Here is a 15,549-nt window from a genome sequence, read left to right as displayed (position 1 = left end):
CATCTGTGGTGGGGGGTGATCTCTCATGCTGTGGGCTCGTTGTCCATTCCCTGCCAGCCTCATGGAACCCCTCCTCATTGCAGTGTGCAGTCAAAGCCCTGTTTGACTACAAGGCACAGAGGGAGGACGAGCTCACCTTCACCAAAAATGCCATCATCCAGAATGTGGAGAAACAGGAAGGAGGCTGGTGAGTCTCTCTTTTCCCAGGGGATATGGTCAAACCTTGCTGTCACCATCCACACAAAGGTGTATCCACTCTAGGAGTGGGTCTGTCTGGGGATTACCCATGAGCAGCACAGTTCCAAAGCCTCACAAACCCTAAAAGCAGATGATGGAAGAGCTGCCTGTTCCCCTCACCCCCACTCAGAATACTCTGGGGTCCCATGGCCGGTGCTGACATTGCCCCTTCCCTCCCTTCCAGGTGGAGAGGAGATTATGGTGGCAAAAAGCAGCTGTGGTTCCCTTCCAACTACGTAGAGGAAATTACAAGTCCCACCAGCCTGGAGCCAGAGCGGGAGGTGAGTGTGGCCATGAGTGCAGCAAGGAGTGTCTGTGTGCCCCCTGAGCTGGGCTGCTCTGCCCTCTGTGCCCAGCTCCATCCTGCTGTGCTTCCTTCCCAGCAGCAGCTGGATGAGAACAGTCCCTTGGGAGACCTGCTCGGAGGGGTCCTGGACGTGCCCTCCTGCCAGATCGGTGAGTGCCAGGGAAGGGAGCATTGCAAAGGCTCCTTGAGGCTTTTCAGTGAGCTCAGCTTTCACTTATTGCTGCCTGGGCTCCATCTGTTGCCTCCAGAAATGGGAGTTTCCTGTAGCTGACGGAGAATGGCCCACCTGTCACCCTACTCTTAGTGGCATGCAGCTCCTTATCAGAAGGGAGCAGTGCCAGATCCTGAAGAGAGTTTCAAGTAGTTTGCCCCCCACTGTGTAGCTGCTGATTTGATTTTTCTTGTCTCAGAAAACTGAGGTACCTTCCTCCAGAAAAGAGAAATAGCAAAATATTTTAAAATATCTCTGCATTAGTGAGCCCCAGGGATGAGTGCCAGGGTAGCTACGAGTCCCTGTGCCTGTGTTCCCCCTTGCTGCCTGTGCAGGGCTTGGCTCAGCCAAGGTCTGCTGACCATGGGCACCTGCAGTGACGCTGTCCCTGCTCCCTGTCCCTCACAGCCATCCGGCCCGAGGGCAAGAACAACCGGCTGTTCGTGTTCTCCATCAGCATGGCCTCGGTGTCACGGCTGTCCCTGGACGTGGCGGCCGACACGCACGAGGACCTGCTCGACTGGGTGAAGAAGATCCGGGAGGCAGCTCAGACTGCTGATGCCAGGGTGAGCCTGGGGAGCCCTTGGGAGAGGAGGAGGCATCTCCTGGGTCTCCAGCTGCTGGGTTTTCCAGGAGTGAGGAGCTGGTGAGGTGTGGGCTGGCAGAGCACTTGCAGAATTGATAAAGCCAGAGCAATCTTAGACAATGTGGCAATGGGTGGTGGCCACACAGCTTGTGAGATTTAGGATGGATATTTGGGACAATTGGACAAATGGGTGGGTGCTACAGCCTCAGGAAATGGAGGGTCTCCATCAGTGAAGGGTGGCAAGGCCACAGATGCCCTGTGCTGAGATCTCTGCCAGTCCTGCTCTGGGCAGGATGTAGGACCTGCCCATGCCCTACCTGTGTGACCCGGCAGATCTGCTGGTGGTCCCCACAGTGTGGGCAGGAGCCACACCAAGCAGTGAGGGTCAGCTTGTGAGCTACTAGGTCATCCATCAGCGCTGCTCCTACCTGGCCTGACACCTCTCTCACCCTCTCTTGGCAGCTCTCTGAAGGGAAGATGATGGAGAGGAGAAAGAAGATTGCCCTGGAGCTTTCAGAGCTGGTGGTCTATTGCCGACCTGTGCCCTTTGATGAAGAGAGTGAGCATCTGCTGAGCTGGTGGCCCTCACAGGCTGTCACTGTGGCATTCCAGACCCTGTGGTGTGCCCCAAGGGGCTGCTTTGGCTAGATCTCAGCAGGGGCTAGGTGTCCAAATCCCCAGTTTACCTTGGAGCTCTGGGTAGCTCCAGAGGGTACAAATTCCCTTCCCTATCCCTCTGTTGCTGGGGTCTGTCAGCACACAGAGCAGCTGCTGAGGGAGTGGGGCTGGGAGCACCGTGCCTGGTCAGTGAGAGCTGTGTTGGTGCTCTCATTGGTGTTGGGCACCTGGCAAACACCCAGTGGGGCAGAGCAGGGTCTGCACAGCCCTGGTGGCTGCACCAGGGGTGAGAGGATGGCATCAGGAAGGAGCTGGGGTGGTTGAGTATGGCTGTGTTCACTGGGGTCTTATGTTGAGGGAAGAGATGAGGATCTGACTCCATGTTTCAGAAGGCTTGATTTATTATTTTATGATATATATATATTACATTTAAACTATACTAAAAGAACAGAAGAAAAGGTTTCATCAGAAGGCTAGCTAAGAATAGAAAAGAATGATTACAAAGGTTTGTGGCTCGGACAGAGAGTCCGAGCCAGCTGACTGTGATTGGCCATTAATTAGAAATATCCAACATGAGCCAATCACAGATCCACCTGTTGCATTCCACAGCAGCAGATAACCATTGTTTACATTTTGTTCCTGAGGCCTCTCAGATTTTCAGAAGGAAAAACCCTAAGGAAAGGATTTTTCATGAAAAGGTGTCTGTGACAGTTCAGTGTCAGCAAAGGGAGTGTGCCCCTGGCTCACACAGAACTGTCCCCTTGCAGAAATTGGCACAGAGCGGGCCTGTTACCGGGACATGTCCTCCTTTCCCGAGACCAAGGCAGAGAAGTACGTGAACAAGATCAAGGGCAAGAAGTTCCTGCAGTACAACCGCCTGCAGCTGTCCCGCATCTACCCCAAGGGCCAGCGCCTCGACTCCTCCAACTACGACCCCCTGCCCATGTGGATCTGTGGCAGCCAGCTGGTGGCACTCAACTTCCAGACCCCGGGTGAGGGCAGCAGGCAGGGTGGGCTGGCTCCTGGGGTGCCCTGTGCCCCCTCTGAGCCACCTGCTGAGCTCTGCTCCAGGAAAATGGGTGGCTGGAAGGGGTTCTGGGTCTTAGAGGGGCTCTGCGGGCAGTGAGACCAGCTCCAGAGGGCTGGGTTGAGCCAAGGAGCTGCACTGGGGTTGGGGATTGTGCCATGATGAGAACAAGATGGAATGGGGAGGAGGCAGGGGGTGGGTTCTCCCAGGTCGTTGACGGTAAGCAGGGAGGTGCCAGAGGGGATGGTGCTGCCCCTGTGACACCAGCTGGGTGCATGGTCTGAGTCCAGCTGGCTGCTCTTCCTGCCTTTGCCCAGCTTCCATTCCTGCTCCTGCCATGCACTCCAGCCTTCCCTTCCCTGGCCTTTGCCAAACCCTGAGCCTGCTCAGCTCACCAGCACACCAGCAAACAACCTGCCTCTTCTTTCCTGCTGGCTTTTTCAGTCCTTCTGTGAATTCAGGCATCTCACACGGGGTTTGGCAAATGCTACAGGCAGCACATGGAAGGCTGAAAATAGGAGGAAAAGAGGGAGGTGACCCATGGAGCACTGGGTAGTTGGGCAGATCGTGCATGGCAGAGTCACCTCATGGCCCTGACACGTGGGGACACATGCTCAGCATTGCCAAGGGGTGAGCCAGCTCCTCTTGCCAAGGGCTTCCTGGGAAGCATCAGTGATGGGGGTGATGAGCCAGCTTGTGCACAGGGTATCCTTCATCTCCTGTCTCTCCTGCCTGTGCTCCAGACAAGCCCATGCAGATGAACCAGGCCTTGTTCATGTCCAGTGGCCAGTGTGGGTACGTCCTGCAGCCGACCAACATGAGGGACGACATCTTTGACCCCTTTGACAAGAGCACACTGCGGGGCACAGAGCCACTCTCCATCTCCATTGAGGTCAGTCCCTCCTCCTGGTGTGGGGGAATGCAGGCTCAGACCCCAGTGGGGTGCCAGGTTTGGGGTGAGAGAATGGTTTTCTGGGCTCCTGGCTCTGCCTGCAGCTGCTCCTCACCAAGCCCCTGTCCTGCAGCACAGACTGGGAGAGCCCTCGCTGTCCCCTGTGAAGGGCTTGTCCCCCTGTGAAGGAAGGGCCACCACTTGGAGGGAAATTTGGGGGTTTAGAGAATCACGGAATCATGGGCTGGTTTGGATTAGAAGGGACCCTAAAGGCCCTCGTGGGTGCTGCCGAGGGTGCCTGGAGAGGAGCAGCAGGAGCATCCCGGGGTGCTCCCCCAGGACTCCTCCTGTGCAGGTCCCCGTGCCAGCAGGTGGCATCCATGAGCCGCAGAGGTGACATTCCTGTCCCCAGAGCCTCCATCCACAGGCCAGCAACACAAGAGCTGTACCTTGTCCCCTCCTTGTCACTCAGTTGCTCCAGGCTCGGTGTTTCCATTTCCCCTTGCTCATGGCCCTTCTTGGGAAGATGCTCGAGGTCAGGGCAAACTTCTCAGGCCATTTCTGTGTTGTGCTGCTGGTGATGATAGGAGGAGGGTGCCAGAGGATGGGGTGGATGCTTGATGAGTTTTTTTTACTTCCCTAATGGTGCAGCTGAGGCTGGATTGTTCCTGTGTCAGCTCTCAGAGCTGCACAGCAGAGGCTCTGCAGGGACATGGGAGAGCTGGCCAGGCAAAGCTTTGGAGGGCTGTGCCAAACCAGCTGGGTCCCATGTTTGGACCAGCAGGGTCCAGCAGCCTGTGCAGGCATTCCCTGTGGTCTCAGAACCACCCTATGGGTCAACAGTCTGCTTTACCATTCCCCTCAGCTCGTGTAGAGCTTGGGGAGCATGCAGTAGAGATCCTGCCTTCAGGTGCTCACAGGTTTCCTCTGTGGTCACCTCTGCTTTGGAGTGATCCCACCTAAAAAAGCCACAGCCCTTCTCCATGGGGACACACTATCATTTACCCTCTGCACCACTGACCCCATGCCCACTGTCTCCCTAAAAATTCCTTGCGTAGGGGGATAGAATATAGGAAAATAAAGATAGTGTAGAAAATAATCTTACCCCTAAGGAGTTGCAGCTGGGCCAATTATCAAAGATTAGGAACAGCCCTGACTTTAACAGGCCACAGCTGTGACCAATGAGAAGAAGATGCTATAAAAGAGTGGGGTGGCTGGGTGAGAAGGGAATTGGGGTTAGTGGCTGCTTTGTGAAGAAGAAAGAGTCAGTGCTCTGAGGAGCTGCCCATGAGGAACACCAGGAAGGTATGGAACTCTTGTGATAAGGAGACAACAGAATGGAACCCCTGCAATAAGATGACAACATCCCTGCCCCATTCTGTTTTCCAAGCTCTTCCTGCATCTCAGGAAGTGCAGCTGCCCTCACCAAGTGTGAAGAATCATTGTGCCATAGCCAGTCACTGTCGCCTTTAAGAGACAGGCTCAGCCTCTCATTGTCTGGCAGAGCTGCCTGCTGTCCCCACCAAAGCCAGCTTTCATGGATGGAGAAGCCATCTCGAGCCCAGCATGACTCAAAGCACATGATCCAGAGCTGGCAGCAGGTCCTTCCCCTGCAGCAGCAGCGTGCTGGAGCGACATATGGCCACGGGCAAGGGGAGCTGCCGTGGCTCTCTCCTGCGAGGAGGCAGCTTGGCATGAGAGGAGCACAACCTGTGCTGCAGGCACGAGGCAGAGCAGGCTGGAGAGCAGCTCCTTCTCCTCCTCACACCAAGGCAGGAGGGCTGAGGAGTTTCAGCAAAGATGAGGGGTCCAGGGTGGTGCTCCCAGCAGGGAACAGTGCTGGGTGGGAGTTCAGCTCCAGCTGAGGGAGGGATGCTGTGGCCCAGGCCTGGCAAAGCACATGATCCAGGCTGGCAGCAGGCAGAACCTGGAGCAGTTCAGCTGGGTTTTTTTGTGGCTTACAAGTCAAACTGTGGATCAAGAACACTACAGCAGCTTCCAGGGATGGGAGCTATTTCTCTCCGAGCTGCTGGCTGGGCTGGCTGTCAGTGCTGCTTCCCTCTCCAATTAGCAGAGCCAGGGTGATTTATTTGGGAAGAAAATGTCCTGGTATGCAAACACATTTTTTCCCCTTTGTTCCTGTCTCTTACCAAGTCTCTCCTCCTCTCTCAGGTCCTGGGGGCCAGGCACCTTCCCAAAAATGGGAGGGGAATCGTTTGTCCTTTCGTGGAGGTGGAGGTGTCTGGTGCCGAGTATGACAATGCCAAGCAGAAAACAGAGATTGTGGGTGAGTGGGTGGGGAAGGGAAGGGAGGTGGGTAATCCATGGCTCACACCAGGATCAGAGCGCCCCTGACCCTGGTGTGAGCCCTGGGCTCTGCAGCAAAGGCTGGCACCGGGCTGGGAGCTGCCCTCGTGCTGCCCCCAAGCCCAGCATCAGCCATGGGGGCAGTGGAGGGGCTCAGTGGGGCTGCCCACTGACAGCTGTGTTTTGTGAGCAGCTGACAACGGCCTGAACCCTCTCTGGACCCCGAAGCAGTTCCACTTTCAGGTCAGCAACCCTGACTTTGCCTTCCTGCGCTTCGTTGTGTACGAGGAGGACATGTTCAGCGACGAGAACTTCCTGGCTCAGGCCACCTTCCTGGTGAAAGGCTTGAAGACAGGTGAGGTACCTGGGACAGCAGGGAGGGGGTCATGGTGCTCCTCTGCAGTTCACACTGTTAGCCAGGGGGATGCTGAGGTTCAGAGGAAGGTGTTGTTGGGCACCAGGCTGGCTTAGCCTGTCCCTATCCCCAACCAGTTAAAGGAAGGAAGAACCATTTGCTAACAGCCCTTGGGGCCACCTACCACTTGGAGGGAAATTTGGGGGTCTGGAGAATCACAGAATCATAGACTGAATGGATTGGAATTGGTTTGGATTAGGAGGGACCCTAAAGGCCATCCTTGTTTCAGCCCCACTGCCATGAGCAGGGACACCTTCCCCTACCCCAGGCTGCTCCAAGCCCGATCCAGCCTGACCTTGGGCACTACCAGGGATGGGGCATCCACAGCTTCTCTGGGCAGACTAGAAAAAGGGTCTTGTGGGAGAAAAACCTCCTTGGGTTCTGTGCCAGGGCACTGCCACCTCCCCTCCTGTGCAGGGAGTGACACCAGGGCTGTCTCTGCCGTAGGTTTCCGAGCTGTTCCCCTCAAGAACAACTACAGTGAGAACCTGGAGCTGGCTTCTCTGCTTGTCAAGATAGACATTTTCCCTTGCAAGGTGAGGCTGGCTGCACGCACGAGAAGGTGACCATGCTGTAGGGCTGAGGAGCAGAGCCAGTGAGCCCAGCCTGGGGCAGTGAGGCTCAGTGAGTGGCCTGAGTGCCTGTGGATGGCTGAATTCCCAGTGCTGCTCCTTAGGGATGCCCAGCAGGACAGCAAGCACTGACTTTGCCTCCTGCAGCAGTCTCAGGGTGTTTCAGGCAGGGTCCTGCCTGCACTGGGTTTGATTTGTCTGGAAAGCCCTTCAGCAAAAGCTGGAGAAGAGGGTTTGTCACAGTGCCTGTCTGTGCTCCAGGGACATTGCAGCTCAGGATCGCAGAGCTGGCTCGCCTGGGGCTGTCCCTGTTGGCATAAACAGAGGGCAGGGCTCCTTCTGAGACAGATGGTTCTTTTATTTCTTCATTTAAAATGGTGCTGGTGGGAGCCAGCGATGGCTGTTAGAGCAGCTGCACAGTGCAAACCCCAAGCCCCCATGAGCCCTGGACAGCCTGCAGGGCAGCCAGGGCCCTGCACCACAACTGCCCTTACTACAGGATATATGCTTTGAAATCACAAACCCTTGACTACAGCATTTTTTCCTCATCCAAGCAGGAAAATGGCGAAATAAACCTCTTCAATGCTTCATCCCTACGGGAACGAGCAGGGGATGGCTCCAGCCAGCTGCTGGCAAGCAGAGGCAGAGAGGGCTCCTTTGAGCTGAGGTACCAGCAGCCCTTCGAGGATTTCCGTGTGGCCCCAGAGCAGCTCGCCGACCACTTTGAGAGCCGGGAGCGAAGGTGAGGCCAGAGCTCAGTCAGCTCTTCATCTGCAGCATAACACACCCCCTGCATTTGGGGTGGAGGCAATGAATGCAGCCTCCCCCTAACCCAAAGTGGAGCTGCAGCCTTGCTTGCTGCTTGCAAACCCTAAATTCGAGCTGCAAGTTGTGCCAGTGCTTGTGAGAGTCTCTGCTATGGGAGAAGGGTGGGACACCACAGCTGGTACTATTATTGCCCTAACTCAAAGTGGAGCTGCAGCCTTGTTTGCTGCATGGAAACGCTAAATTCGAGCTGCAAATTGTGCTTGTGAGAGTCTCTGCTATGGGAGAAGAGTGGGCCACCATAGCTGGTGCCATTATCCCCCTAACCCAAAGTGGAGCTCCATCCTTGTCTGCTGCTTGCAAACCCTAAATTTGAGCTGCAAGTTGTGGCAGTCTCTGACATGGGAGAAGGGTGAGACACCACCTCTGGTGCCATTATCCCCCTAACCCAAAGGGGGATAATGGAGCTGCAGCCTTGCTTGCTGCTTGCAAACCCTACATTTGAGCCGCAAGTTGTGCCAGTGCTTGTGGGAATTCCTGCTATGGGAGAAGGGTGGGACAGCACATCTGGTGCCATTATCCCCATCATGGGAGATGTGGCTGAGTCCCTACTTTACTCCAGTGGGCAATTTAAGCCCAGCACAGCGCTGTCCTTGGCCATGCCATGGAGAGGCTGAGCTGTGTCCCCTGTGTGTGCCCCTTTGCAGGGTACTGCGGAGGACGCGGGTCAACGGGGACAACCGGCTGTAGCCCACTGTGGCGGGGAAAGCACCTCCAGTGCTTGTGAATCTCACAGCACGCTGTGAACTGGTTTCTATGGAAACGGCACTGCTATGGCCTACTTTCAGGCAGCTTCTCCAGTTTCTCTGCTGAAGTGTGTTCAAGTGGAGAACTAAAAAAAAAAATAAAATACTGGAAATAAACCCCACCCCGAACCAGCCCCAAGCACCCAGCAACCTTCACCACGAAGCCCTTAAGAAGCGTCGGTGCGGCCAGGCTGCCAGAGGCCACAGACCAAGCTGTCTGTAATCACAAGAAGAGACCTAAATATTCCCCATCCAGCCTCTGCGTCACTGCTCTGCCTGTAATCCAGAGATTGTGTGCAGCTGCTGGAGCCTGTTTGCAGCCATCCTGTGCTGTGTCCATGCCCAGAGCTCTGGGCCTGCAGTGAGCACAGCAGCACCTCTGTCTGTCCTGGTGCCACCACATCTGAACCTGTATAGCCACTGCCGAAGGGTCCAGTAGTGAAACTCGACATTTACAGGGCCGCTCTAGCTTTAAATGACAATAAAAGTGTCAGTATTATGTGTGTGCTGGCTCAGGTGTCTGGTGCTCTGTGCCCTGCAGCCACTCCTGAGGAGAGGTTGCACTGCTCCCTCCTTTCTCCTGGCTTTAGGAGAGGAAAAATAACCAGGAACAGCCCCAGGTTTTATGCTGTTCACTGAAAAGGGTAAAACAAGTTACATGCTCCAGCTGCCCATGCTGTTCTGAGGCAGGCTGGGTGTTGTTATCATATTATTATCTGATTTCTAGTCTCCCATACTGTCACAATCATATTTCTAACATCCCATACCTTCTCGGTGATATTTCTTGGGGGCAGTTCTTCACAGCACAGACTTCTTCTTCTGCTTGTTACTGCTTCTTAGTCAGGGCTCCTTCCAGGCTCTCCCTGACTGGCCAACCCACCCCCTTTTATCCCAGCTATCTTCATTAGCCACAGCTGCAGCCCATTTAGAACAACTAGGATTGGGGCAAGGCCACTTATACAATACATATTTTACTGAGACTCATACTATAGCTGGGGACAGAACTCTGGGATGAAGAAGCACCTCCAGGGCAGTGTCTGGGCACTCACTCATGGCCTTACCCCATGGAAAAGTTGTCATTCTTTTAAAATAAATGAGGAGGTTGTGATGGAGGACTCCCAGCCCAGCAGCCATTCCTGGGCCCTCCCAAATCCCAGTGCAAGCACCACTCAACTCACGTTTGATTTTTACGCTCTTTATTTAGGAACAACCAAAAATGTCTGGTTTCATTTCAACAAACTGTACAAGCAAGCTCTTCCCCTTGCCCACCCTCACATCCACATATACAAAAGGAAGGGAAACTTGCCATTCACTTCTCAGAAGTGGCATTGTTGCTACAGGGAGTTCTTGCCCTCAGAATAAGAGCAGGTAAAGTCCATAGCACGTACAAGCTACCCTAGCCCTAGTAATAGCTACAGCCCACAATCACAGGCAGCTTCTTTTTTTGTTTCCTCTTTAAAACCTTTACCAAAAGTAAAAACTATTTCCTGTTTCACACGATTGCCAAGGTGACCATTTAAAATTGTGGTCTTTGAAAAAAAAAAAAAAGAAAATCCAAAGTAACAACCCCCCCTGGAACCCCCCACAGCTCCCTGGTACAAAGACAGCTTTACACAGCAGAGCTCTCACCCTGCTCCCTCACTGCACCGGCCACCCTTATGAAAGGTCCCGTTGCAGCTACAGTTACATTTTCCTTTGGATAAATCCAAGCAAAAATTCCAGGTCATTCAGCACCAGCATGATTTCTAAATAACAATAATTAAAATAAAAAAAAAAAAAAGAGACCCCGTTAGGCTGACTTTGTGGTCTGCTGAGAAACAAAGTGATCAACACGCTGTTCCCAAAGTCTCTCTTTTAGTGCAATGTTAGTATGTGCAAGGGGAATCACAGCCACGTACCCATAACACCACCACGAGCCAGATGGGGCAGAGAGAAAGTGCAATTTTAGCTAGAAATTTTCTATGCCATGGATTCCTAGCCCAACCTTCACTAGCACCAGTAAGCAAGAATCCTCCTAACACCACCTTCCATCAGTACAGGGGAAAAGGGGCTTTACTTGTGCCAGCAGAATATGCCAAATGTCAGCCAACAGAGCACTTGGGCCATTACAAGAAAACCCAAAATTAAAAAAAAAAAAAAACAAAAATTCACTGCTTACATAACTGAGCTCCCTTGCTCTGCTTTAATTTTCTGATGCTAATCCAACATTCCTGGCACACACTACTGCCAGTAAAACATACAGCAGAAACTAAATTTCTCAATTAAAAGAACAGGGATAGCCTGCAAGTGCCTCGTTCCCCTCCACGTGTTGTGTTGCCTAAACTTACCCTGCTGGTTTTGGGATCAGCTGAGAAGTGACACCAGAGCTGTACAGGTGAGCTGAATCACATCAGGACCTTGACTGATTTGAAGAGAGCAAAGCCAAAATGATCTGGGCAACAGGGAGAAGACATTTACAAACATTTTGGATACTGTCACCCTAATGGGAATGTGCAGCACCCCATTCACTTTGTAATTTGTGCCCAAGTGCTCAAAAATCATCTTTTTCTTCTGATTCCCAGTGAGCAAGCTTGTGATCAGTTTGCCTCTGTTATATCTGTAAGAGAGGGGCTGCAGGGTAAACAATATATCACTTCTGCAGGTGACCAAAATCTGTTGCTTTCCAATTAAAAAAAAAATTAAATACCCAAACCCTAAATGAAAAACCAGCCTACTACAGCTTCCTTCTCTTGAGCTGTCAGGGGACACATAACAAAAATAACCCAGCTGGTATCCTCCATCTTTAGTGAGCATCCTCCAACCAGGTTAAGGACTACAGTGTTTCTCTGCCAGCAGCTACTGCTCTTGCTGGTGGCTTCTCCTGGTGACCAACTCGGGGAGGGGACATGAAATCACAGTAAGTACCTGCAAGCACCTGTGCCCATCCTCCCACCACGCTGCAGCATCACTCAGCTCTCAGGCAAGTGGAGATAGCAACCTGTAGATCACTGTTTGTTTAGTGTTCTGCTAAAAAACAAAGAAAAAAATATTCAAGGGTGCTAATTACAGAGCTGAAAAATAAGGTACCCAAATGAAACATGGAACAATGTCTAGCAATCTCAAGGCAGGGGCTGCTGACATCAATGAATAAAGAAACTCAGTTCCTTGCACCAGGAGAACCAGCAGCCCTTCCTATGAGCAAGGCAGGGCCAGCACAAATCAGGGTTTCGGGTTATTAAGCAATTGGATTGTGCCCTTAATCTAAGCAGCCTCAGAGACATAAGTAACAAGATTCACATGGATTAAAATTGATGGTTTCTGCTGTGCCTGCCAAGCCCAAGCTCAGGCACAGAGGATGGAGGTGGAGAATTTCATTTCCCTTCCTTACTGATGCTGGCTACATCACCTCGATCTTACACCCCTTTCAAGTCAAGATAGTCATCTTTGATTAGATGATGATAAATATTCACACACTGTGAAGAATTGTGGTGACACTTCCTCTAAACACCACGAGAGCTGCTGTTGGGACTGTCAAGCCACCTCTCAATTTTTCTCTTCAGTTTCAGATGCAAACACTGTTTACCAATGTCCTGCACCAAAACTGAGTCTGTTTGGAGGTGGCACCTGTTTCTCCTCCTCAGCAGAGAAACAGAAGACTACAGAGCTAAACCCTCAAAAATCTTCAGCTTATACTTTTATGGAGATTTCAAGTCAACTAAAACAATGCAGATAGCAAGGAATGTAGGAGTTAGAGAGGGAACTCGATCATGTTTTGATTTCTTTTTTGTCTCTAAACCTCACCCTCCCCACGCACAGGCGTTTGCCAGCCCCGTTGCCATGTGCGAGGGGAGCCTGCATGGAACCACTTTTTAAAATTCCTCCGACCCAAAAGAAAGAAAACTCCTGCTGTGCTTGTATGAATGCATGGAGACAAAGCTCAAAAACCTCAGCAGCTTCCAACCCTCAAGGCTGGTTTTTCTGTGTACACCGGGAAATTCTCCCTCTAGCTCACAAGACTTCTTTTCAATTTTTCTGGAAAACTGGCTGAATACAATCCAAGTGCAAAATATTTCAGCTAGTGCATCAAAACATGGTTTGAAGGGACCAGTTCATACCATAGTCCTTAAGCATTCCTGTAGATGGAGTGGGGATCACTCTTCCAATCAGCCATAGGCCCTTAAGTGTACACCAAAAATCCCACAGAAAATCACCTTGAATGGGCAAACTACACTTCCAACTTATTTATATAGCAAGTAGTTAGTAAAAGTGTACATTTTTAATGTACATCATAATGCAATAAAGAATCAATGGCATATTTGAACTGTATATATGTGTAGTTAAATAAACCTGCATGTACACAGACACTACAGAGTAAATTGACCTACCTGTATTTGTTCTCTGAAGGTGACACTGTACATACATCCATATCCTCAGGCTGCACAACTCCCAGATCTGCTTTCAGCTCTAGAACCACGCAGATTCTGCCACCCTCTCTGATATTTTGGGGTGCACAGGATTGCACCCATGAGGGTGAACCCCTGGGGCTGTCACCACAGGGCAGCTGTCCCTGGTCCCCAAAGAGGGACCCACGGGGATGCCACCAGCTGAGCCATCACCAGCCAAGGTGGGATGGCTGCTGGTCATGCCTCCAACTGTGCCATGACCATCAGCAGTGCTCCCAAGGCAAATTGAGGGAGCCTGGTGGCACACAGGCTGCTCCGGGTCAGTGCCACCCCTGCTCACAGCGTGGTGGGATGGCTGCTCTCGCTGTGGCATGCACAGTGCCAGTGGCATTCCACATCCCTGTTACAGTGAGGTGCAGGTCACCTCTGTCTGGAGCAGATGGTCACACTTGGCCATGGTGTCACACCAGGGAAGCCCTGAGAGCTCAGGCACAAGCACCCAGCACATCCCACCAGGAGAGGGGAAGCCTCTGCCAAAGCACGGAGCAGCCACAGCCCCTTCCTGCAGCTCAGCAGGGCGGCCTCTTGAAGAGGGGGCTGAAGAAAGAATTGCAAAAGCAAGGGCAATTAAAGGTAGAAATCAGACACCATCTTTGGAAGAGGTTCTGAAAGAGCTTTTTTGTTTTTAAAACAGATTTTTTTGTAAATCTCTGGATCCGATCCTTTGGGGTTTGCTACCCACCCTCCTAATAAATATCATTTACCACCAACAATAAAGTCTCCCACATTAAAAAGCTCTCACTAAATAAAAACCTTCTACTGAAAAAGCTTGGCTGAGCTGGCTTGGCAAAAAATAGGGAGCTATGACTACTCTCCATAAATACATCAGCAGATAAACACCAAAAACTATTTAAGTTAAGGGACAATGTTGGCTCCAAAACAAACCAGGAATGTACCAGCCACAAATTAATTCAAACTAGAAATTTAAATACAGTTTCTAACCACTCAAAAGCAGTCAATTTCTGGACTAGCCTTCCAAGAGCAAAAGTGAAGGCAAAACATGGAACCAATTTGGAGTTGGGATTTGATTAGTTTGTGACAGAATGATCTGACACAGCATTTGGCTGGACTATTCAGCTCAAGAGTTTCCCTTCTAGACTTTGTTTTCTATTAGAAAAGAATATTTAAAGCAAAAATGTTCAAGCAGTTGCATCACACAGCAACCACACAAGATAACACACATTAAAAATGTACAGGTACCAGGCAGCAGGCAGGATAACTGGGAAATTTATTTGCTCTTTTTCCAGAACTATTGCACATGGCCTGGGGGAAAAAAAAGGGGAAAAAAATAAGAAAATTAAAACAAAAAGGACTGGAACAAACACTTGAAATCATCAGCAGTGCTGCAGGAGGATCTGCCACGTAGGGCTGCAAGAAGGAAACTTCCTGGTGGCAGCAGAGCCGCTGCCTTGGTGACAACAATGACTTGAACCACTCACAGCCACGCTGTGACTCTCTGCGTTTGTTCTCTGAAGAACAGACTGTTCTCTCCAAACAATGAAAAGGATTCCAGGTCAGGATGCAAAAATTATTATGTGCTAGTTCTCAGATATATTAAAGAGAGACTTGGAGATTTAACAGCCTGTTACAGTCAGGCTCCAGGAGCACAGGGAAAGTGTTCTAGCCAGCAAGGGACAAATGAAACCAAACTCCATCTCCTGGGCTGCCTCAGTCTGGGAACCTGCTGCTTATCAGAGAGTATGCAATGCTCACTCTAACCTCATCTGGAGGGAAGAGAATCTCGCCCAAATTCAAGATTGGCAGTTTTCTTCTCAAATCCTTTCCCTTTCGTAATACACTCACATCTGTGTGCCCACAAAGCCATTCACTGCCAGGGCAGAGAGGATATATGCAGCCATGCCAACCTTTAGAGAACAAACACCTTAATGGACAGATGAAAAAAAAAAACAAAGAAAAAAGAAACAAGTGCTATGCCATGATAGTCCATATCTAAGCAATGACCTTGTTTACACAATGTCTGAGATTTGTTATGCTTGTATAGGCAGCTGTAGGCATCGGTATATGAATATGAAATCTGAAAGTCTGTCACTGGAAAGCAAACAGGAGCATCCTATTTCCTGGGTGTGAGCTGAGCCCCTGCCAGCTCCCAGCCATCTCCTTGGCTGGGCCACCAAGAGCTCAGCACAGAGTGCCCAGTTTGTGCATGTGCTGTGCCCAAAGGTCTCATGGATGGCAGTGCTTCATCACCACGTCTGCTCCTCAGGCTTGGGTCAGGCCGGCCCATGGGTTTCTCAAAGATCACTAATTTCTTCTCAAGGGTAAGAGTGGATCCTCCGGGGCTGGTGGCTTCAGTTCAGTCTGTTTCTGAAAAAGAACACAGGTGTCAGAGATGCTCCTGGCCTT

The 15,549-nt window shown here is 51.3% G+C and overlaps 2 protein-coding genes across 5 annotated transcripts in view; one reads left to right on the top strand and one right to left on the bottom strand.

Moving 5' to 3' along the window:
- PLCG1 (phospholipase C gamma 1) overlaps positions 1–9,214 on the top strand; it is a 50,617-nt gene extending 41,403 nt beyond the window's left edge. The window contains exons 21-32 of the mRNA XM_054274455.1: positions 84–187; positions 422–518; positions 621–693; positions 1,164–1,321; positions 1,804–1,900; positions 2,727–2,951; positions 3,730–3,878; positions 6,051–6,165; positions 6,379–6,540; positions 7,048–7,136; positions 7,727–7,914; positions 8,645–9,214. Of these exons, the coding sequence (XP_054130430.1) occupies positions 84–187; positions 422–518; positions 621–693; positions 1,164–1,321; positions 1,804–1,900; positions 2,727–2,951; positions 3,730–3,878; positions 6,051–6,165; positions 6,379–6,540; positions 7,048–7,136; positions 7,727–7,914; positions 8,645–8,687 (1,500 nt within the window). The 3' untranslated portion in view covers positions 8,688–9,214. The remainder of the gene's footprint in view (positions 1–83; positions 188–421; positions 519–620; positions 694–1,163; positions 1,322–1,803; positions 1,901–2,726; positions 2,952–3,729; positions 3,879–6,050; positions 6,166–6,378; positions 6,541–7,047; positions 7,137–7,726; positions 7,915–8,644) is intronic.
- Positions 9,215–13,428: 4,214 nt separating this feature from the next.
- The window catches only part of ZHX3 (zinc fingers and homeoboxes 3), a 42,859-nt gene continuing 40,738 nt past the window's right edge, over positions 13,429–15,549 (bottom strand). For all 4 annotated transcript variants that reach the window (XM_054274505.1, XM_054274508.1, XM_054274506.1 and 1 more), the window contains one exon: positions 13,429–15,510. In XM_054274505.1, the coding sequence (XP_054130480.1) occupies positions 15,448–15,510 (63 nt within the window). In that variant the 3' untranslated portion in view covers positions 13,429–15,447. The remainder of the gene's footprint in view (positions 15,511–15,549) is intronic.

The sequence above is a fragment of the Melozone crissalis genome, unplaced genomic scaffold (assembly GCF_028551555.1).
Source record: "Melozone crissalis strain CALT ecotype California unplaced genomic scaffold, PUWL_Pcris_2 ptg000017l_1, whole genome shotgun sequence".
NCBI lineage: Eukaryota > Metazoa > Chordata > Aves > Passeriformes > Passerellidae > Melozone > Melozone crissalis.
Note: the sequence above shows the minus strand (reverse complement) of the source record. Positions and strands in the feature narration are given on the sequence as shown.